This window comes from Stegostoma tigrinum, chromosome 3, assembly GCF_030684315.1.
Source record: "Stegostoma tigrinum isolate sSteTig4 chromosome 3, sSteTig4.hap1, whole genome shotgun sequence".
Taxonomy (NCBI): Eukaryota; Metazoa; Chordata; class Chondrichthyes; order Orectolobiformes; family Stegostomatidae; genus Stegostoma; species Stegostoma tigrinum.
In genome coordinates, this window is record NC_081356.1 from 13,980,291 (window position 1) to 14,003,289 (window position 22,999).

The 22,999-nt window shown below is 41.2% G+C and overlaps 1 protein-coding gene and 1 non-coding gene across 6 annotated transcripts in view; one reads left to right on the top strand and one right to left on the bottom strand.

Annotated features, from left to right (window-relative positions):
- Positions 1–16,610, bottom strand: part of LOC125451148 (uncharacterized) — a 57,874-nt gene extending 41,264 nt beyond the window's left edge. For all 4 annotated transcript variants that reach the window (XR_009445629.1, XR_009445627.1, XR_009445626.1 and 1 more), the window contains exon 1: positions 16,433–16,610. This is a non-coding gene — a transcript (uncharacterized LOC125451148). The remainder of the gene's footprint in view (positions 1–16,432) is intronic.
- Positions 16,611–16,887: 277 nt separating this feature from the next.
- The window catches only part of tnksa (tankyrase, TRF1-interacting ankyrin-related ADP-ribose polymerase a), a 129,866-nt gene continuing 123,754 nt past the window's right edge, over positions 16,888–22,999 (top strand). For both annotated transcript variants that reach the window (XM_048526801.2, XM_048526802.2), the window contains exon 1: positions 16,888–17,280. In XM_048526801.2, the coding sequence (XP_048382758.1) occupies positions 16,941–17,280 (340 nt within the window). In that variant the 5' untranslated portion in view covers positions 16,888–16,940. The remainder of the gene's footprint in view (positions 17,281–22,999) is intronic.

A 22,999-nucleotide genomic window follows, 5' to 3' on the forward strand; every position in this document is an offset into this window, starting at 1 on the left:
TAGATGCAATAGCTTACACCTACCTGTAAATTAAGAGAAAGTTTGCTCTGATCCATAACACAAGATTATGGGGGTGGGTGGGGGTGAGGTGAGCAAAAGGGATTGAATATTTCAATCAGCCATGATTGTATGAATGGTAGGACAGGCTCGACTGGCTGAAGGGTGACTGGACATGAAATGTTAACTGTTTTCCATCGTTTTGTATATCAGAACATCATCCTATTTTTAACTGCCTCTGAAAATAAGGCAGAGCAAGTAATTAAGCCCATAATCCTCTAGTTTGATTACATCTGTTTTCATCTTCTGTGGTGAAACCTCCATGGAAACATTCTGCTTATCACCAGAAGCAGAGAACATAGAGACCCTGGAGAAAATCCAAGCAAAATAATATGCAATTCAAGAGAATTTAGCTGTGAAGATAGGCTTAAGAATAATTCTTCCATGAATAAAATGTAAGTTTATGGATGGTACCATTTGAGAATTTAAAAATAATGCAAGGAGTTAAATATCTTCTAGCTGGATCAATTAATTGTTTGTTTGTAAAAGGATGGAGAATGAAGGGACTTTATTATAATATCAGTAAGCAAAGAGTAAAGTAAGACTAAGAATTATTTTGTTTTACTGCGATAGATTACTGAAACATATGGTAAGTATGAATTCTTTAAAGGCCTTTGTAAGAGTCAAGAGGACAAGAGGAGAAGGACTTTTTAAATTATGAAAGGTTGATTATGGTGTAGCTGAAATTAATCATACTATAATCTTTTGAAGTTTGAGAAGGAATTCAAAGTTTGCTTTCCTAGCTTATGGTCTTCATTCTGTTTTTAGGATTTTTCCCCAGGAGATTGTGTGACCAGGTATTGCATTTATGATTAAGTGGTTGCACCAGTCCTGAACTCAAACAAAAATGCTGGCTAAAAGTTCTGATGCCAAGCTGATGATGATAACTGTTTCTTTCTCCTTCTGCAGATGCTGCTGACCCTGAATGTTTCAAGCAGTTTCTTTTTTTTAAACTGTTTTATTTCCAACTTCCAGATTTCCATGCTAAATAGAAATGATTCAGAACAGATCTAGCAGTCCAAAACTCAGCCCCCGCGAGGCGTTGTGAGCCAGCTGCAGAATTGTATTCAACCCCTATCTGTGATCTCGTGGTGCAGCATATTCTTCCCTCTTCCACCACAATCAAATCAGAGAATCAACATTGGTTCAATGATAAATGCAGGAGAGAATGTCAGGAACAACTGGTGGTATATCTAAAAATGGTGTTAGTCTGGTCAAACTACAACACAGGGTTTTATCCACACCAAGTGGCAGAAACAGTGTCATTGACAGAGCAAAGCAATCCCACAAACAGGTTAGATTGAAGGTCTGCATTCCTATCACATCCATTGATCTGAAAAATACAAATGTTGAAATTTCCATAAATATCCACATCGTCAATGATGGGGAAGCCCAGCACGTTAGTGTAAAATACAAGGTTGTAATTATTACAACCATATTCAAGCAGAAGTGCTGAATGGAGCTTATCCTTCTCCTGACGTTCATAGTTTCACAAACACCTGTCAATTAATTTTGCACGACAGCAAGATATGTTTGATGAATAACAGAAAAGGGTATGGGCCTTAACACATCCTGGCACCAGTACGGAAGACTTGTATTCCAGCACTAGCCACGTCCCTAGCCAAGTTGTCAGAGTACAACTGTAAACTGGCATCAAACCACTAATATAGATAATGGCCCAGATGTGCCCTGTCCGCAAACTAAAAGTCAAATCCAAGCCAGCCTATTGCCATCCAATCAGTCAACTCTAGATCATCAGCAAAATGATGGAAGGTGTGATCAAGCAGCACATTTTAAACAATAAACATCTTACAAGTGCTTTACTTTTCCCACAAAGGCCACTCAACTACAAATTACAATGGCTCTGATCCTAGCATAGACAAAACAGCTAAAGTCCTCCGGTCTGGACACTATGCTAGTATTTAGTCAAGTGCAGCATCAATGAGCCCTGGCAAAATTGAAGACAATGGGAATGAGGTGGAAATATCTGGTTGGAGTGGTATGTGGCTCAATGGATGATTGTTGTGGCTGTTGAAGGACAATCACTTCAACACTATGGCATGGTTCAAGAATTCAACAAAATTATGTTGCAAGCCTAATCAACCTCAGCTTCTTTATCAATGGGCCACCTACAAATAAAAGATCAGAAGTGAGATAGTTCATTGTTATTTCCAGTGTTCAGTTTTATTTATGATATTTCAGATACGAAAGCAGACTGTTCCCATATGCAGCAAGAGTTAGACAATGTTTATGGTTGGGCCAAAAGTGGTAAGTAATAGCCATACTAAGTAGTGCCGGCAATTGCCAACCTAACAATTCTGCACCAATCCTCTGAAGAGCATCCCACCTAGCGCCAGCCTGTATTTCCCCACAGCCAATGCACCGAGTTTACATATTCCAAGACATGATGGACAATTTAACATGGCCAATCCACCTAATCAGCACATCTTTGGATGGTGGGAGGAAACTAGAGCATCCAGAGACCCATGCAGACATGGGGAGAACATGCAAATTCCATACAATCACCCAACGCTGGAATTAAACCCAGATCCTTGGCACTGTGAGGCAGCAGTGCTAACCACTGAGCCAACATGCCATCCTTGTCTAGCTTAATGCTTTTCAAAACATCCAACGCCACATTTTTTATATTGGCATGCCGTAAAATATCAACATATCCCACTCTAGGTTCACCATCCACCATGTAGTTCTCCTCTATGAATACCAGTATTCATTAAGGATCTCATCCATTTCCTCTGCCTTTACATATAAATTCAGTTCTTTGTCCTTGAGTGAACCTACCCTTTCCCCAAGTAACCTCTTGCTCCTTATATACTGTGCGTATAACATGCCTTCGGATTTTCCTCTATCCTGTTTGCCAAGGACATTTCATGGCCCCTTTAGCCCTCTTGACTCCTTGTTTAAGTTCATTTCTGCTTTCTTTATATTCTTTGAGGGATCTGTCTGTCTTCGATTTCCTAAACCTTACGTATGCCTCATTTATCTTTTCTTACTAAGTTCACAATTTCTCTTGTCATCCAAGGTTCCTGAATCTTTCCACGTCTATTCTTCATCTTCACAGGAAGATGCTGGTTCCTAACAGTGACCAAATGGCCTTTAAAATATTCCCACATGCCAGATATGGATTTAGCCTCTAACAGCTACCTCCATCCTCATTTCTCAGTTCCTGCCTAATGTTGTCATAGTTAGTCTTCCCCAGTTTAGTACTTCCACCTAAGGACTACTCTTATCCTTATCCAAAAGTAATTTAAAACTTACTGAATTATGATTACTGTTCTCAAAATGCTCTCCCACTGAAACTTCAATCACCTGGCTGGGATCATTCCCCAATACCATGTCTAGTACGACACCCTCCCTTAATGGGCTATTTAATTATTACTTCAAGAAACCCCCTGAGCATACCTAACTAACTGCACTTCCTCCTTCCTCACCACAATAAAAGCTCTGGCACCAAGGGAGTCCCAGTCAATGCAAGGGAAATTAAAAATCACAAATCATAACAACTCTATTATTTTATATATTTCCATAACCTGTCCATATTTCCATTCTTCTACCACGAACTGACTGTAGTACAATCTCATTAAAGTGATTGCACCCTTCCTATTCCTGAGCTGTACCCATTTGACCAAATTGGATGAGTCTGCCAAGGTGTCCTGCTTTAGCGCAAATTTAGTGTTCTCCCTAATTGTCCTAATGTCCTGACCAATCAGAATCTACTTGCCTGGTCAGAGAATTAAGATTGACAGTTAACTGTTCTTATTGCATTCCACATCAATGATGGCACAACCAATCAGCACCCTCCTCTCCTCATTCTGAAGTGTGCAATGTTTGCTCCTGAGATGCTGTTTAGCCTGCTGTGTTCATCCAGCTTCACACTTTGTTATCTTGGATTCTCCAGCATCTGCAGTTCCCAGTATCTCTGATATATTTTTACTTTTGATTGAGAGTGAGTGAGCACAGTTAAAATAATTGGCAAAAGAATAAAAGGTAATTCAACAAAAAAAATCTTCTTGTGCAGTGAGTAATTAGGGTCTGAAATACATTGCTTGAGAATGTTTAGGTGAGTTCAATTGAGGCATTTAATAGAGAATTGGATAATTATTTCAAAAACAACAAATCTGTAGGGTTACAGTGAGTACGTATTAAGGAATGACACTAGGTGAAATGCTCATTCAAAGAGCTGGTACAGACACGATGGGCTAAATGAATTCTTTCTGCTTTGTAATAAACCCACAGCTCTCAAATTGCACATGCAGAACAGAGAGTCTGCAGTGCAAATGCACTTCTTTGAACTGAATGCAAGCTGTTTTATTTCTTCTGTACTCTTTGTAGTACTGACAGTAATTTTGGTGTTTATATTTTTCTGCAGTTTGTCTTAAAACTGTAATTTTTAAAAATATTACCTTCTGGACATACACTAGGATTTCTCTTTGAAGCATGAAACCTGACATTAATTGAGAAAGAACATAAAAAGGAATTCAATCTTTGGATTTGGTGTCTTTTATAACATAGCAAGAAAATATTCAGCCTATTACACTTCTTTGGCCTTTTGCCATAGAGAATTAATTTCACCACGATGCCCTTTCTCCATGTATTGCTACTTCAGTTACCAATAAATCCACAAGTCATTTTCTCCATTAAACAGGATATTGCCTTACTTCTGTTACCAATACTTGCCCAATTTACTCTATTTTTGTTCCTAACTTCCTACAAAATTAATTCTCTATGGCAAAAGCCCAACGAAGTGTAATAGGCTAAATATTTTCTTCCTTAAGATAAACATCTGTCTCTTTATTTTTAGGCTAACTACATTTTGTTATGAGTTTTGTGCACAAAGGTTTGTCAACTTTTCAGCCTTCTGAGCTTGTTAAACTGATAAATTACGTAATAGGTGATCTGTACCTCAGCTACATGCTCCTATTGTTTCTCTTTATCCCTTGATTCTGTTACCTGACAGAAATCTCTTTCCAGGTGGAAAGCTCCATTTGCCCGAGTCTCCTCAGTCTTTCAGTAGAAAGATTGTCAGGATCGGTGCTGGCTCCATTGTTTTTTTTTAAATCACTTATATAAATGATTTGGATGTGAATATAGGAGGTATGGTTGGTAAATTTGCAGATGACACCAAAATTGGTGGTGTAGTGGACAGAGAAGAAGGTTGTCTCAGTACAATGGGACCTTGATCAGGTTGGCCAATGGTCTCAGGAGTGCCAGATGGTGTCTAATTTAGATAAATATGAGGTGTTGCATTTTGGTAAGATAAATCAGGACATGATTTATACACTTAACGGTAGGGCCCTGGGGAAGGGGGTGGCTGAACAAAGGGACTGGGATACAGGTTCATATTTTATTAAAGGTGAAGTCACAAATAGGGTAATGAAGAAGACGTTTGGGAGACCTGACTTTGTTGGTCAGTGCATTGAGTATAGGAGTTGGAATGCGGGTCGTGGTTGTACAAGAAATTGATTAGGCCACTTTTGGAATACTACATGCAATTTTGTTCTCCATGCTATAGGAAGGTTGTTGTTAAACTTGAAAGGGTTCAGAAAAGATTTACAAGGATGTTACCAGGGTTGGAGGGGTTGAACTACAGGGAAAGGCTATTTTTCCTAGAGTGTTGGAGGCTGATGGGTTATTTTATAGAAGTTTATAAAATCATAAGGGGCATGGATAGGTAAGTAGGCAAGGTCTTTTTCCCAGGGTAGGGGAGTCCAAAACTAAAGGGCATAGGTTAAAGGTGAGGTGGGAAAGATATAAAAGGGACCTAAAGGACAACTTTTTCACGTGTTTCTGGAATGAGCTGTCAATGGTAGTGGTGGAGGCTGGTGCAATTACAGCATTTAAAAGGCATCTGGATAGGTGCATGAATAGGAATGTTTTGGTTTAGAAAGATACTGGTCAAATGCTGGAAAATGGGACTAGATTAATTTAGGATATCTGGTCAGCATAGGCAAGCTGGGCTGAAGGGTCTGTTTCCATGATGTGCGACTCTATGACTCTAATTCTTCAATCCTTTGTGTGAAAATGTGCTTTTTGAACTTGTTCCTGAATGTCTCAGCTACAATTTTAAGATTTTTGAGGGTGCGCCCTTTAAGAAATTGTCCCTGCCAGAACAGCAGGATATTTTGCAGATCAAGAACCCAAAATGGTGAAGACATGAGCATTTCCCAAATTCCCACAATATATACTCTATACATTGCTCTAACCATCTGAGAAAAAAAGAAAGCATATTTGAGCTGGGCTGTTGGAATCTCCTTCCTCTCTGACATTATGCTGGCTTTCTTTCACAAAGGTAGGTCTTGGAGGGGTCAACGTGTATATTTTCCTGAGTCTTCTTGAGTTTCTGCACTGTCTTTTGCCATGGGTTGTGCTGTGGACTGACTTCTAGGTGTGTGCTTTGATCCCTCCTCAATCTGGGTCTTCCCAAGTGTACTGTGTCCTTTGGCCAATGGGATCATGAGTGGCGTTCAAAGCATCCAATGGGGTTGCATCAACACCCTTCACTGTTGACACGAGGGGAAGGTGTGAAGTGCACTTCCTCAGGCAGTACCTGGAAGTCAAGACACTTGACGTCTGACTGAAACTTTCCCAACACACACCCTTCAAGCTGGTTATAACTGGATCCTACAGCACCTTTGTGATCTCCCTAGATTTATTTTTCACCATTCTCTGCAGCTGATAGCTGTTGACTGCTGTTTAATTTGGTTTGACTGCTTTTCTGTTAGGCTCAATTTCTCTGACTGTTGGTTGATTTAAAATGTCCAGTTTTGGGCCCATGGTGGCTTGACCAGTTTGTAGAGTCTTCACAGCTAATAATAAGTATGGAGCTGGAGGAACACAGCAGGCCAGGCAGCATCAGAGGACCAGGAAAGTTGATGTTTCAGATCGGGATCCTTCTTCAGAAATCAGTTTCAGATTTCTGAAGAGGGATCCCAATCTGAAACATCAACTTTCCTGCTCCTCTGATGCTGCCTGGCCAGCTATGTTCCTCCAGCTCCACACTGTGTTATTTCAGACTCCAGGATCGGTGGTGCTTATTATCTCTGCACAGCTAATATATTCTTTCAGAAATATGATGTACAAAACTAAGTGCAACTTGCTTCTGAAACTTGTCCACTTTATTTTCCTCTCTTTTTTAAAAAAAAACTTCAAGGTCCAACATTTTGGCAATTTTTCCTAATTTTCTGCTGCCTCAAGTTTTTTTTTTCTCATACTTTTTTACGAAATGCCTTGCTCTTTAATGTTAGGCAATCTTTTTATAAAAACACCCAGCAGTTATTTCAAAGATTACTTCTTTAAAACAGAGATAACAAGGTGTAGAGCTGGATGAACACAGCAAGCCAAACAGCATCAGAGGAGCAGGAAGGCTGATGTTTCAGGCCTAGAACCTTCTAGACCTGTCTAGGCCTGAAACATCAGTGTGCCTGCTCCTCTGATGCTTCTTGGCCTGCTGTGTTCATCCAGCTCTACACCTTGTTATCTCAGATTCTCCAGCATCTGCAGTACCTGCTATCTCTTTTCTAAAACAGATATGTTTCTTTAGCTTCCAGCCAGAAAAGTATTGAAATGGAGAGTCCAATCACATTTCACTCATTGGGAATAATTTTTGTAAAGCTGACGCCATTGTATACACCTCCTCTCCTTTGGCATGGTATTGATTGATGGCAATGTTCACTACTGCTACCTCAAGTTGATTAAACAGCTGTGGTATTCTACCTGGCCATGAACTCAGCTTCCTCTCCCATAACTTGTGTGCGCTGGCAATGTTCAGCAAGGGTTTCATGGAGGTGAGATGGCATCGAAGAACTGCAACTTTCATCCCAGCGGTACAGCGAAGGGGACTCATGACTGGCCATCAGGCCCATGATGGAGCACTGAACAAGGATTGTAAAGTTGAACACCCTTCCTTTTTCTTAAAAAACTTTTCTGTCTTTATATTCTATGTTTTGGTATATTTTTCTGTACTTTAAAGGTGGCACCAGAAAGTGGCAACATGACAACACTTTTCACTGTATTTTGTAACAAATTACACATGACTGTAATTAAAAACATCAAATCAATTTGTTTTCTAATTTTACCTTTATCCTATCACCACTGAAACTGTAGTCTAAGACTTCAACCATTCAGGTTTGATTTCCATAGTACTACTCCTAATCAATCAGAATCCTTCTTTAGGCCACCAGTTTTCTGGATTTCCACAAGACAATATTAATTAAATCTTAAGAGTGAGATTCTTTCTCTGATCTACTGTTTTAATTTGAAGTAATGTTCTCAAATTTTCAGCCCTTCCCCCAAGCTGCTGTGAGCAAAAGACTTCAGTTCCTGCTGTGCCTGTGACTGGAGACCGGTTGCACTAGTTTCTTGGCTTCAGCTATAGTTTGTTCCTGGTCATTCAGCTGTATTAAGGTACAAGCCCTGGTTGCTTCTGTGAATTTAATGATCATTTCCAACTTGATCATATTTCTGCCTTCCAACTGATTTTGTACACCTCCTGGATCTTCATTCAGGAGTGGTTTACAAAGTCACTTACTTTAAAACATTTCCATGGAATCCCTACAGTGTGGAAACAGGCCATTCAGCCCAAGAAGTGTACATCACCCCGCCAAACAGCATCCCACCCAGACCCATTGCCCTATCCCTGAATTACCCATGTCTAACTCACCTAATCTAAACGTCCCTAACTCCACAAAGGCAGTCCCCCAAGGTTGGAATCGAACCCGGATCTTTGGCGTTGTGAGGCAGCCGTGCTAGCCACTGAGCCACCATGCCACCCCTCCGTTACTTTACCCTCCGTTTCTGGTTTTTACTTGTTTCACCCTTGTCCAAACATAGACAACTGGTCATTGGTTCACCATTTAGCCTCCAATTTACTTCCACTGTAATTGTTTCAACTTTGACTTTAAGTCCCTTCTTTTGCCTGCTATCTAATTCATGTTGAGGACATTTAAAGGACTGACAGTCCTTCACTCACATCCATTCTGATTTGATGTCATAGAGAAGGTGACACCTGGACAAGGGTGACAGATTGCACCAGACCAACATCCCTACAAGGATGGAGTGGGGGGTATGCTGGTGCTGTTGGTGGGGATTGAAACTAGTTTGCCAGGGCAATAGAATACAGAATAGAGGTACAATACAGAGTGATCCACACATAGAGAAGACCAAATCAGTCTGGAAGACGGAGTCTTCATAATCTAGTTAAGGCACAAAGAGCACGGTAAGGTTAGATAACATTTAACTGAATGCAAGGTGTAAGGCAGATGAGTTGAGGATGCTGCTTACTAAATGGGGATATAATTACTACCCAGGGTACGGAAACTTCAGGCCAGTCAAGTGGTGGAGCAGGGAGTTGTAAAAGAGGTAGTGTTGCAGCAATGATCAAGGAGTTAATTCTGGCAATATGGAGGGACGATATCTTTGAAGAATCCCAAATTGAAGCCACATGATAGAAGTTAAAAACAAAAAGTGGAAGTCCTCCAGTTAGGAGTGTAGTATAGGTTCCCAAATAAACAGTTAGAAAGAGATAAAAAGGCAGATTTGTGGACACATCTCAAGTGAAAATTATTAAGGTAATAATAGTAGGGGATTTCAACTTTTTTACTCTTAACTGGGATAGAAATGTGAAAGGCTTAGAGAGGTGGAACTCTTAGAATGTATCCAGGAGAACATCTTGGGTCAAGATGTGGTAAGTCCCACAGGTGGTGTCGAACCAAATTTTATGGAACAAAGCTGGCAAGAGGTAGAAGTATCAATTGGGATGCATTTTGATGACCTGACCATAACTCAGTAAAACTTACGGTATTTATGGTACATGATAAACGTGGACCAAAAATAAAGGTTCTGAATTGGGAAAGGCCAATTTTAATAAGACAGCAATGGCCAAAACAGAGTGGGAGGAGATGCTTGTAGGAAATGTACATAAGAGCAGTGTGAGTCATTTGAAATGGACATATGAAAATAACCTGCACTTTACTAAGGGTGAAGGGTAGGACCAAGAAGGCTAGAGAACCCTGATGTCGACTAATATATATGGATTAGGAAAATAGGTAAGGTTAGGGCTGATACTGGGGACTCAAAATAGCAGAAGCCCTAAAAGAGTGTAGAAATCGCAGGAAGTTATCTCAAGAATAAGGTACAGAACAAAGAGGAGGCATGCAAGAAAACTGATGGACAAAATAAAGGTTTTGCACTGCAGTGGTACGTAGATGGGGTCTATTTCAATATATTTGTTTATCACACTGGTGGTTGAAAACCAGGCCTCCAGGAATTCGTCTTTGTTTTGCTTGTCCATTGTTACTTTGTCCAGTTAAACTAGAATGTAATAGAATGAAGGAGAGTTGGCCATGCTGTTTTGCTGTGAGTTGGTGTTCGTGTATCCTGGTGGCAAGTTTCCTGCCCATCTGGCCTATGTGGTGCTTCTCGCAGTTGCTGCATGGTATTTTGCATATCACATTTCTCCTGCTCATTGTGGGTATAGGGTCTTTCGTCTTTGAGTGTAACTGGCAAAGTGTGGCTGCTGGTTTGTGTGCTATCATTATTCCAACAGGGCGTAGGAATCTCATAGTCAGTTCTGATATATTTCTAATATAAGGTAGGGTGACCAGTGTGTTGGTGTTGTTTACTTGCTAGGCATCGGTGGATAAAGCTGTTAGGATACTCATTATTTGTAAAGATTTTGTACAGATGTTCCTCTTTGTTTTTGCACAGCTCCAGGGTATTGCAGTGTGTTAATCGCTCGTTTAAACAGAGTCTTGACACAGCTCTGTTTGTGGTCACTGTTACTGTTGTAATTCAGGATTTGTTCTGTGTATGTTGTCTTTTTCTATATACACTGGTGAGGAATTCACCATTGTTTATTCATTCCAACATTATGTCTAGAGTTGATTGTTGTTCTCTATTCCCCTGGTGACTAGTCAAACCAAACCGGACCATATACATTCAGGGTGGGTCAGAGTAACACAGCTTCAACTGAAGCTATACAGTGCTGAAGATGTCACAGGGAAAACCAGATAGCTCAGCGAACAAACCAACAACACCAACCACAACCCAAGCTGAGATCACAAGGTGTAAAGCTGGATGAACACAGCAGGCCAAGCTGCATCAGGGGAGCGGGAAAGCTGATGGTTCAGGCCTAGACCAAGCTGCAGATCTTTGCTAAAACATTATAGCTGTAGATGAGATTTTAAGTTAGTTGTAAAAGAAACAGAACAAGAAGGCAAAGATTTAGAGAGTGTTGTGTAACTGAAGCTTTTGTGATGTGAGAGATAACTTTTCCACACAGTGAGCAGTTAAGAATATGGGATGCACTAGCTGTAAATTCAAGATTAACACTTGAAACACCATAATGTACAAGGCGACAGGCACGATGCTGCAAAATAGATAGTTGCTTGATGGCAGACACAAACACGAAGAGCCAAACAACCTCTGTCAATGCAATAAGGCTCTAGAACTCTCTGAATCACCAAGCTGATTAATCTGTCTGACTTTGATTGATATCTAGGTCAGAAACTCCCACCGGATTTATCAACAAACAAAAGAAAATTAAAAGCCAAATTTATTCCTTAACAGTTAGCAACACACGTTAAAAGCTGCTACTAAGCAATCTTAAGCAATGTCTCCTTTAAACCCAAACCTGCATACAATAATTCACAAATGGGACACATGGCTCTGCAGAAATATGATTGGTGGAAAGTATTGACAAAAAAAGTGTTCTGTGGTTCAACAGTCAGTTCCACGGGTGGGAATGAGATGCCTTTATAGTTTGTTTTTTGGCAATTGTATCATGTTACGATCAACTCCAGAATGATAGAAGATCCTCATTTTGGCAGGAGGTCAATGGATGTACGATTTTACTTGAGTTGTAAGTTGCTACCAGGGTCTTGCAGTGTGGACTTTTTATTTTGACTCTCAGATAGAGACCAGTTTACTTCCCTTGCAGACTTTCTGGAGGTCTGAGTTTTACTTTCCCTGATCTCAAGCCTGTGTCAAATTGCAAGTTAAATACTCAGAGGCTGTTAGAACTGACAAAAACTGCAGATGCTGATTTCTCTCCACAGATGCTGCCAGGCCTGCTGAGCTTACATAAGAATTAGGAGCAGGAGTAGGCCACATGGCCCCTTGAGCTTACCCCGCCATTTAATGAGACCATGGCTGATCTTTTTGAGACTCAGCTCCACTTACTCACCCACTCACCATAATAACCCTTAATTCCTTTACTGTTCAAAAATTTATCTAGCCTTACCTTAAAGACATTCAACGAGGTAGCTTCAACCGCTTCACTGGGCAGGGAATTCCACAGATTCACAACTCTTTGGGTGAAGAAGTTCCTCCTGCCCTCAGGCCTATATCTGCTTCCCTTTATTTTGAGGTGATGCCCTCTAGTGCTAGTTTCACCTGCTAGTGGTAACAACCTCCCTGCCTCCACCTTATCTATTCCCTTCAAAATCTTATATGTCTCTATAAGATCTCCCCTCATTCTTCTGAATTCCAATGAATATAATCCCAGTCTACTCAGTCTCTCCTCATAATCCTACCCTCTCAACTCTGGAATCAACTGAGTGAATCTCCTCTGCACCCCCTCCAGTGCTACTATATCTCTTCTTAAGTAAGGAGACCAAAACTGCACACAGTACTCCAGGTGTGGCCTCACCAGGACCCTATACAGCTGCAGCATAGCCTCCCTGTTTTTAAACTCCATCCCTCTAGCAATGGCAGACAAAATTCCATTTGCCTTTTTAATTACCTGCTGCACCTGCAATCCTACTTTTAGCGATTCATGCACAAGGACACCCAAGTCCCTTTGTACAGCAGCGTGCTATAATTTTTTACCATTTAAAACATAATATATTTTGCTGTTATTCCTACCAAAATGGATGACCTCACACTTAACAACATTGTACTCCATCTGCCAGACCTTTGCCCAATCATTTAGACTATCTAAATCCCTCTGCAGACTTTCAGCGTTTTCTGCACACTTTGATCTACCACTCTCCTTAGTGTCATCTGCAAATTTTGACACACCACACCTAGTCTAAACTCCAAATCATCTATGTAAATTGTAAACAATTGCGGTCCCAACACTGATCCCAGAGGCACACAACTAGCCACTGGCCGCCAACCAGAAAAACACCCATTTACCCCTACTCTGTTTTCTACTGGTCAACCAATCCTCTATCCATGCTTTATTATCCATGCTATTACCTGTAATAATGTGCAACTTTATCTTATTTTGCAGCCTTTGGTGTGGCACCTTGTGAAATGCCTTCTGGAAATCCAAATACACCACATCCACAGGTTCCCCATTGCAATTAATGTCCTCAAAGAATTCCACCAAATCAATTAAACATGACCTACCCTTCATGAACTCATGCTGGGTGTTCCCAATGGGACAATTTATATTCAGATGTCTTGCTATTTCTTCCTTAATGATAGATTCAAGCAATTTCCCCACTACTGAAGTTAAGCTAACTGGCCTATAGTTATCTGTTTTTGTCTGCTTTCTTTTTTAAACAGTGGTGTCACATTGGCTATTTTCCAATCTGCGGGAACTACCCCTGAGTCCAGTGAATTTTGTAACTAATTACTAGTGCATTTGCTATTTCCCCCATCATCTCTTTTAGTACCCTGGGATGCATTTCATCAGGGCCAGGAGACTTGTCTACCTTTAGTTCCATTAGCTTGCCCAGCACTGCCTCCTTAGTGATAATGATAATTTCTAGGTCCTCACCTGCTATAACCATCTTGCCATTAGTTTTCGGAATGTTATTTGTATCTTCCACTATGAAGACCGACATGAAATAACTGTTTAATGTCTCAGCTATTTCCTCATACCCCGTTATGAAATTGGCCTTCTCATCCTCCAAAGGACCAATGTTTACCTTCACCAGTCTTTTACAATTTACATATTTAAGAAACTTTTGCAGCCTGGTTTCATATTCTGAGCTATTGTATTCTCGTAATCTATATTACTTTTCTTTATAACTTTTTTTTGTGGCTTTCTGTTGGCCTTTAAAGATTTTCCAGTCTACTAATTTCCCACTACTCTTTGCTTTGTCGTATGTGTTTTTTTTTCAATCTGATGCTTTGTTTCCTTAGACATCCATGGCTGGCTCTCTCTTTTCCTGCAGTTCTTCTTTATCACTAGAATATACTTCTGCTGAACACTGCAAGTCCTCCAATGTTCCTCAATTGATCCACCATAAAGTTTTTGCTCCCATTCTACCTTAGCTAACTCCTCCCTCATTCCTTCATAGTTTCCTTTGTTTAAGCACAGGACATAGGTACTGGATTTAACGTTCTCATGTTCCATCTGTATTTTCAATTCAACCATACTGTGATCGCTCCTTCCGAGGGGGTCCCGAACTGTCAGATCATTAATTATTCCTGTCTCATTACACAGGATTAGATCTAGGATAGCTTCCTCCCTCGTAGGTTCCATTACATATTGTTCAAGGAAATTATCGCGGATGCATTCTACAAACACCTCCTCAAGGGTGCCATGAACGACCTGGTTTGATCAATCGATATGTAGATTAAAATCCCCAATGATAATTGCTGTACCATTTTTACATGCATTAGCTATTTCTATGTTTATGGTCCGCCCCACCACAATGTCATTATTTGGTGACCTATAGACCACACCTATCAATGACTTCTTCTCCCTACTATTCCTACTTTCCACCCAAACGTTTTGTTCAGTAGAACCTATAATCATCTCTAACTACCGCCCTAATATCATCCTTAACAAATCAGAGCAACACCACCTCCCTTACCTTCCTGTCAGTCCTTCTGAACAGTTTGATACCCCTGGATATTTAACTCCCAGTTATGACCATCCTGTATCCATATCTCTATAATGGCCACTAAATCATACCCATTTGCCATGATTTGTGCTGTCAACTCATCCAACTTATTTCGAATGCTCCGAGCATTCAAATAAAATTTCCTTATGTAAGTTTTTGCACCTTCTTTTTGGGTCCTATCACCTTCATTACTAACAGCTCTCGAGTTCTCCTTCCCTTTAATTTTTTTCCTAATTTTCAATGGAGTTGAAGCTTCTTTGTCACCTGCTAACCTGTTGCTTTGCCTTACATTAATTCTTATTCTCCCTCTATGCTCACTTCTCCCGTCCCCACTACTTACTAGTCCAAAGTCCTATTAACCACCCTATTTACTATTTTCGCTGGAACTCTGGACCCGGCCCTGTTCAAGTGGAGTCCATCCCAGTGGTATAGATCCCTCCCGCCCCAGAACTGATGCTAGTGCTCCATGAAAAAGAAACCTTCTTTCTCACACCACTCTTTTAGTCACATGTTTACTTCCCCGATCCTCGCCTCCCTAAGGCAATTTGCACGTGGCTCGGGTAGCAATCCAGAGATTATGACCCTTGAAGACCTGTTTTTTTAAACTTTTGTTCCTAGCTTTTCATAATCCCGAAACAAATCTTTTCCCCATTCCTGCCTATGTCGTTGGTCTCTACATGGACCACAACAACTGGATCCTCCCCCTCCCTCTCTAGTATCCTCTCAAGCCAGTCAGGAATTCTTCGCACCCTGGCACCGGGCAAGCAACACACCATGTGGGATTGTCTATCCTGCTCACAAAGGATACTGTCCATCCCCCTGATGATGGAATCCCCCACAACTACAAACTGTCTTTTTGCTCCTCCCTCTTGAATGGCCTCCTGGGCCATGGTCAGTTCCTGCAGCCCTGTTCCTCATCCACACAGGGGGCAAGTGCCTCACACCTGTGGGACAATGTCAAGGCTCCTGTGTTCCTGTCTGCACAGTCCCTCTACCTGCCTCACTCAGTCACACACTGCTGTCCCTGCCCGCTGATCAAATTAACATTAGTTAATCTACCAGGTGTGACTGCCTCCTGGAACACAGCATGCAGGTATTTCTCCCCCTTCCGGATGTGTCACGGCGTTTGGAATTTGGATTTCAGCTCATCAATTTTGAGCCAGATCTCCTCAAGCAGCCAACACTTACTGCAGATGTGGTCACTGCCGTTCTCAATCAGATCAGCTAGCTCCCACATCATACAGCTACAACACATCACCTGGCCTGCCACCTCTACTTAGTTAATTATTTAAAATTAATTAGATTTTTTGTAATTTTGCAGTGTTCTCTGCACCAGTTTTCTCCGTTATATACTCAAACAGACTCCGGCTTTGCCTTCCAACCTGCTCCCAGAGGATTTGGTGTCTAGGTGACCAACCCAAAAGATAACAAAGAGATGAGGAAAAAAAAATGCAAATAGCTTACCTGCTCACCACACTTAATCATTATTATTAGGTTAGGTTACACGTGTAGTATCTTGGGTATTAGTTAACTCCCAGATTCATTGGGTGGAAGCTTACCTTCCCAGGATGCCCTTGTGCTTTCTCCCAGACTCCTGCCACTGATACAACTGAAATTCAGGTTTATCCACCAATTTCTATTTTCGACTCAGAGGCTGTTTCTAGGCCAGCTTCTCAACCCGACAACTCTTCAGCAACGCGTCACTATGACAGGCTCCAGCTTTTGACCCGCCCACGAGCACAGGTGAGCGCATGCAAGGAGTTCCCAAATCGGCCAATCAGAGTTCGGGCCAATCAAAAGGCCCTGAAGAATGACCAATCAGGTAGCGAAAAGCTGTCCATTGGCGTGAGGAGGTGTCACCCCGCGTCAGCCTCACCACCACCCCCCGATCCCCCCCCCATCCCCGAAACATGCCCGTCCGTAGGGCCGGTGCTGGGTACGTGCACGATGCGCGTGCGCTTCACTCCACTCCACCCCCACCTCCCGACGGGCGCCGCCGCTTGGTGTCGGCGTGCGCGCTCAGTGCCTCAGTGACGTAAGCCGGCGTTGCTGCAGTGACGGTCGAAGATGGCGGCGCGGCGGAGCCAGCTCTCTCCCAGCGCCTCGGACCCCGGCCCGAGCTCCACCCCAACCCCGACACCGGCCTCCGACAGGCCTGATTCGCCAGGATTCACCGGCGGCAACGCCACCTCCCCGCCTTCCGGGGCAGCGGTGCCGCCGCCGCCACCACCACCAACAACTACAACAACAGGAGGTGGAGGGGGGGCGGTGAATGACTCGGGCCGAGAACTGTTCGAGGCCTGCAGGAACGGCGATGTTTTGCGGGTGAAGCGACTGGTGGATTCGGGCAATGTGAACGCCAAGGACATGGCCGGCAGGAAATCCACGCCGCTGCACTTCGCCGCAGGTTTGTACGTCGATCAGGCTTTTAGAGCGGGGCCTATAGGAGGTGGGGCGGTCAATGATCTCCTAGTGTGCGGATGGGAGTCCGGGGCTGAGATCAAGAACCTCAAGAGGCCTGGACTCGTCGCCGTCAAAACAACGCAACAACTTTGGGATCGGGGCGGGGTGAGGGATGAAGATGTTGCCATGGGTTTGAACAAGGGTAGGAACAAGGATGGCTTAAAATCAGAGTCCGAACATGGGCCCTCTTCAAACTGCGGATACTGCATTAAAAGAGTGATAGCCCCATACGATCTTTGTCAATTATCGTGTGGCAGTAATTCATATTATTTAAATGGACTTCACAGAGATCGGGAGCTGGAGAACGTGTTAACGGGAATGGTACGGGGAGGATAAATCTTCATTTCGCGTTGACGATGTAAACATTAGTTTCATTATTGGGTCATTTGTAACAGCAGCGGCGGCTGTGTCGAAATTTTGTTGCACACAAGTCTGTTCTCAAGTAAAAGTACCTTGTCAATTTTGGAGCATTTGAAAATGGTGGTAGTGACAAGGCCAACCAACTCGCCCACTAACCTCCTCCACCGTCGGGATGGCTCGGATCTGAGGAGCTTGGAGAGGATATTCCCAAGAAAGGAAGGTTTAGTCTCGATAAAATAGGTCTTTTCCTGTCTTCTGAACTGCTCCCCATTAGCTTAAAAGTGCATATCTAATTGGTAAAAGGTTTGGAGGCCATAACATTAAGGAGAGGCAGCAGTGTAGTGGTAATGTCACTGGATTAGTGAACCAGAAGAGACTAATAGTGAGGACATAGGATCAAATCCAACCACGGCAGGTGAATTTTAATTCAGTAAAAAATCTGGAATTAATTGAAGCTGGCCTAATGACAACCATATAACCATTGTTGACTTGTAAAAAGCCACCTTGTTTTTTCGTGTCCTTTAGGGAAGGAATCTATCATCCTTACCTGGTCGAGCTGTATGTGATTCCTAATTGATGGCTCTGCAGTGATGAATGCTGGTCCAGCCAGTGATGCCCACGTCCCATGTCCAAATTAATAAAAGGGCTTTGTGATACACAATGAATCATAGCATCTGTACAGTGCAAGTAGAGGCAATTCAGCTGTCAGGTCTGCACTGACCCATTCTATCCTATGTTTACCATGGGTAATCCACATAGCCTGAACACTGCGGGGCAATTTAGTATGGCCAATCCACCTAACCTGTGCATCTTTGGGTTGTGTGGAGGAAACTGAATTCCCCTTTGGAAACATACACAGATACAGGGAGAACGTGCAAACTCCACACAGTCACTCAGTTGTACCTTGGTCCCTGATGCCATGAGGCAGCAGTGCGAACTACAGTGGTACCATGCTGCCCACCTACAATGGACCAAATGGTTGCTAAGAATTTCCTTGGTGTGACTGGCGAATACATAGATCGCGTGTCCTGGTTTAAGAGGATGCATAGACTGGATAAGTATTTTGTGGTTTTGCTTTTTTTTTCCCCCCGGTTTGGGGAGTGAAAGGAATCCAGAAGTATTGTTAGAACTCACTGATTTTTAAAATTTATTTTTGTGTTATTCTTTTATTAATTTTGGTTTATTGCTGAGAACTGTGAACTGAAGCTGTTAGAAACAAAAATAAGCCATTGTTTGTTTGTGACGTCAAGTATGAAAGTTAATTACAGGTTGATTCTTGATCAAAAGGATTCTATAGACTATTTGACACTGGGGAAAGCTGTCTGTCTAACCAGACAGCAGATGTTTGGCCATTGACAATGTCAATACCTGGGAATTCTTACCAGCAAGTCTGCAAGGGAACATGATTGGCAAACAGAGGGAGGGCCAGAGTTTGAACTGGTTTTTGGACTGGTTTATGAGAGGAGGAGTTTGTTGATGTTACAGCATGAAAGTTGGAAAGCTCCTTGCCTAACCTCCTCTTATCAATTCTTGGAAGTTCAGAAAATGTAAATAAGTAATGCCTTCCTTTAGCATGAACTGAAAAGATGACATTGATGTCTTAGGAATGTCAACCGAGAAACCTTTGTTTATGCCTGCAGAACAGACATTGTGAAAACCCCATAAGTAATCTGGCCAGTTTTGTTATTTTTATTCATGCCTTAACTCTGTCTGTGTATCTCTTTGTATGAAAGGAGGCTGCAACAAAGGTTTTTGGGTTTCAATCATCAACATGAATGAGATTACTTGCTGTGTTAATAAATTGTTATCTTTTGTTTAAGTTTGTAAACCCGGTGTCAAGAATTGATTATTCACAGTTTAGGATTGGTTATTCAAAAAGTCTGGCCAGGAATCGTTGGGGTCTACTTTGAGAGTTTTTGAAGGTTTTAATTTCACTATGTTGTGAATACAGATGTGGAAAAGCTGGTTTGATTTAGCTTTCTGTCTCTGTGTCGTAATAGTATTTATTCACAATGTAGAAGACACCATATTGATTGTATGTTCTTGTAATGTAGTACTTTTTGTTCTTGACTAACGTTATAAGTGATAAATGTAAGGTCCCTCTCTGAAAAGCCGATACAGCAGTGTGGGTTATAACTAAAATAGTCAAAGTACTCCTCTGAGCACAAAGTGTGGAGCTGGATGAACACAGCAGGCCAAGCAGCATCTGAGGAGCACAAAAGCTGACGTTTCGGGCCTAGACCCTTTCGAAACGTCAGCTTTTGTGCTCCTCAGATGCTGCTTGGCCTGCTGTGTTCATCCAGCTGCACACTTCGTTATCTAGGACTCTCCAGCATCTGCAGTTCCCATTATCTCTGACTCCTCTGAGTCCCTTTAGTTTTGTTGATTCTGATAGAGTTTTTGAATGCAGTGAATCTTCGCAACTTAAAATATGCCTTGCAAAGGTGACCTTTCTAAAATACCAAATCAGAAATGAATAAAGTTGATACTGTGACTTGATTCTGTGATGTTAATTATTGTAAATAAGTCCAAGCCAATTCCCATTTTTAACTTAAATTTGCCTCATCAGGAATTAACAGTAACTTCAGTTGTTGTACTTTATCTTTCTGTTTATTGCAGATCTTCCTTTTTATCAGTGTTCTGGTGAGATATTGCAACATTTTAACCCAGCAAGCTGTCAGTGAATATTTCTAATAATATGGAGACCAGAGCCATCATTTATATTTAATTGTATTGATACCTTATCATTTTAAATTGAATCAGATTAACATTTGGTTGAATGGGACGTTATTCTCTTGGCATCAGCTAGCTGAAATATTTATGAGAAGTGAATTTAAGTAAACTTTTTTGTTTGGATTTTGTTACTTTGAGGTAAGCTTGAAGATTTCACTTGATTTGGAGTTTTATTTTCCTCCATTTTTGCCACAGAGAAGGAAATTTGGCTTCTTAAGTGTGTTTAGAATTAGTGGATCTTTGACTTGAAATATTCTTGCATTCGGTAGGAAACTTAAGTCCAAGTATGACGACTACTTTACTGATTAAATAGATACTTTTGGCTAAGTGAACTCAATTATACAGCATCATTGCCTCTGGCTGAAGCATTTATGTAGTCTATAAAACAGTTGTACCTTTGAGGTGAGTGTTCATTTTTCAGTGCCTTCAGGTTTTTTAAAACACATTTTTATTCTGCTGTATAAAATATTTATTTAGCAAGGAATACATTAATACTAGGTCAACTGGAGTGAAAATAATTTGGACAGCTTTGGACATGTTTGTAAACAACTGACGATTTCTTAAGACGTAGATCAACCATTATGCTGTAGAATGAAAGGAGAGGTACAAGGTGTTGAAAAGGCTTCTGTCCCCATGCAATTGAAGCAGTTAAGACCTGTGACTGATGTGAATTACATGGTTTGCTACGGGATAGGAAATGAGATTGTGCTGATATCCTGTATATTTCAAAGTCAGCAAGGCCTTCATGTTGCTGGGAGAATTTACGACTCAATTTTCAGCAGTTCCAAAATGGTATTTTAAAGGCTAATGATATTTAAATGAAAAATAGAGGCTGTCATGGGGCTTCAGGGACTTGTATTTACTTTTTTAATGGAAATAGTGAGGCAAGAGGTGATTGGGGACTGAATGTTTCCTCAGCCAGGAGGAGAATATGTTGTTGACAGCTGTTCTCAAACACATCACATATAGACAAATACTCGTGACCTCATTTTACTGTGAAAAGAGCCATTCACACTTTGGAGACATTGTATGGACTTAGTTTCTTTTTTTCCATCAAGAAAAACATGATGCTAGAATGTTCAATGGTTTGCTTTAGACTTTTCAAACTGCCTGTTCATAGAATATAGAAGGATGTAGCACAGAGGGATCCCAGCCCTTTGAAAGAATATCTAATTAGTCCCATTTCTTTGCTCTATCAAAGTTTCTCCTTCAAATTACTTCTTAGCAATTGACTATTTGGTCAAAAGTTTCTGTTTTGAATTCAGCTCATGTATGATTGGCAAATATTGCTGAAAATTTAGTACTAGAATAGATTATTTGGAATGTAATCTGTAAAATTAGGAAATTCCTCTTTCACAATTGTTAATAAGCTGTTTGAGGCACTAAGAGATATTGATTGAATGATGATCATCATGATCCTCCATTTTAAGGATGAAGTTTGTGAATTAGTAAAGCTAGTTTTTAATTTATCCTGAACTGAGTGTTCGGTTCAGATGTTTTTGCATGTTGTTCCATTGGAATGGGGCAGAATTGGCCAATGAAACATTTGATAGAAAGAAAATTTATCTTTTTAGCAGAGATCTAGTTTCAGACTTGTTTTCTTTTGCCATGGGCCCTGTACCTCACTGTATACCCTAGTTTTCAAATGCCAATGCCTGCTGTCCATAGCTGAGACAGAGCAGTGGGGTCAAGATGGTAAACTGTCTAGCATTCACCAGACAAAGCTATTGCCAAAATTCATCCCATTTTTAAGTTATATTGCCAAGTTTAATTTTATCATTTGCATCTATGGTAGTTGCAATTGGGTGTCCCCCTGCCTTCTCCAAAGGATTGTTATTGGGGGTAATCAAAACAGTACCCAGCTGATGGGAAATTTGAAACAAAAACAGAGAATGCTACAGAAACTCAACAGGCCTGACAACATCTGTGGAGAGAAAAGTGAACATTTCAAGTCAGAGTTGAAATGTTAACTTTTTTTTTCCACTCTCTCCACAGATGCTGTTCAACCAGCTGTGTTACTCCGGCATTCCCTGTTTGTTTTAGATTTCCATTTTCCACAGTATTTTACCTTTATTTGATGGGAAACTTGATGGATCAAATGACATTAGGTTTTACACTACATGAGATTTAAATCACAAAAGTTGATGTCACGATGCATTAGATTTGCAGTATTCTGTTGTCAACTGCTTGAATGGTGATACTTCCACATTACTGTCTGATTGTAGCAAAAATAGGTAACGTTAATTTTATGTTTGAATAGATAAATAGATTGAAGTAGAATTAGAGTTTTGAAGAGGTTCTGCATTAATGATAGTTCAGTAACATAACTGGGAGTCTAGCGGTCAGGATTAATGATCTGGAGACAGATCAAATTTCGCTAGCTACAAACCTCAAATTTATCAAGTGAATCTGGAGTGAATAGCCGTCAGTAATTGTGTCCATGAAATTACCAGATTGTGTTGTAGAAACCCATCTGCTTCATCAATATTTTTCAGAGAAGAATTCCTGTTGTCCTTTCTCAGTCTGGCCTAAACTTGACTCCAGACCCACAGCAGCATGTTGACATTTCA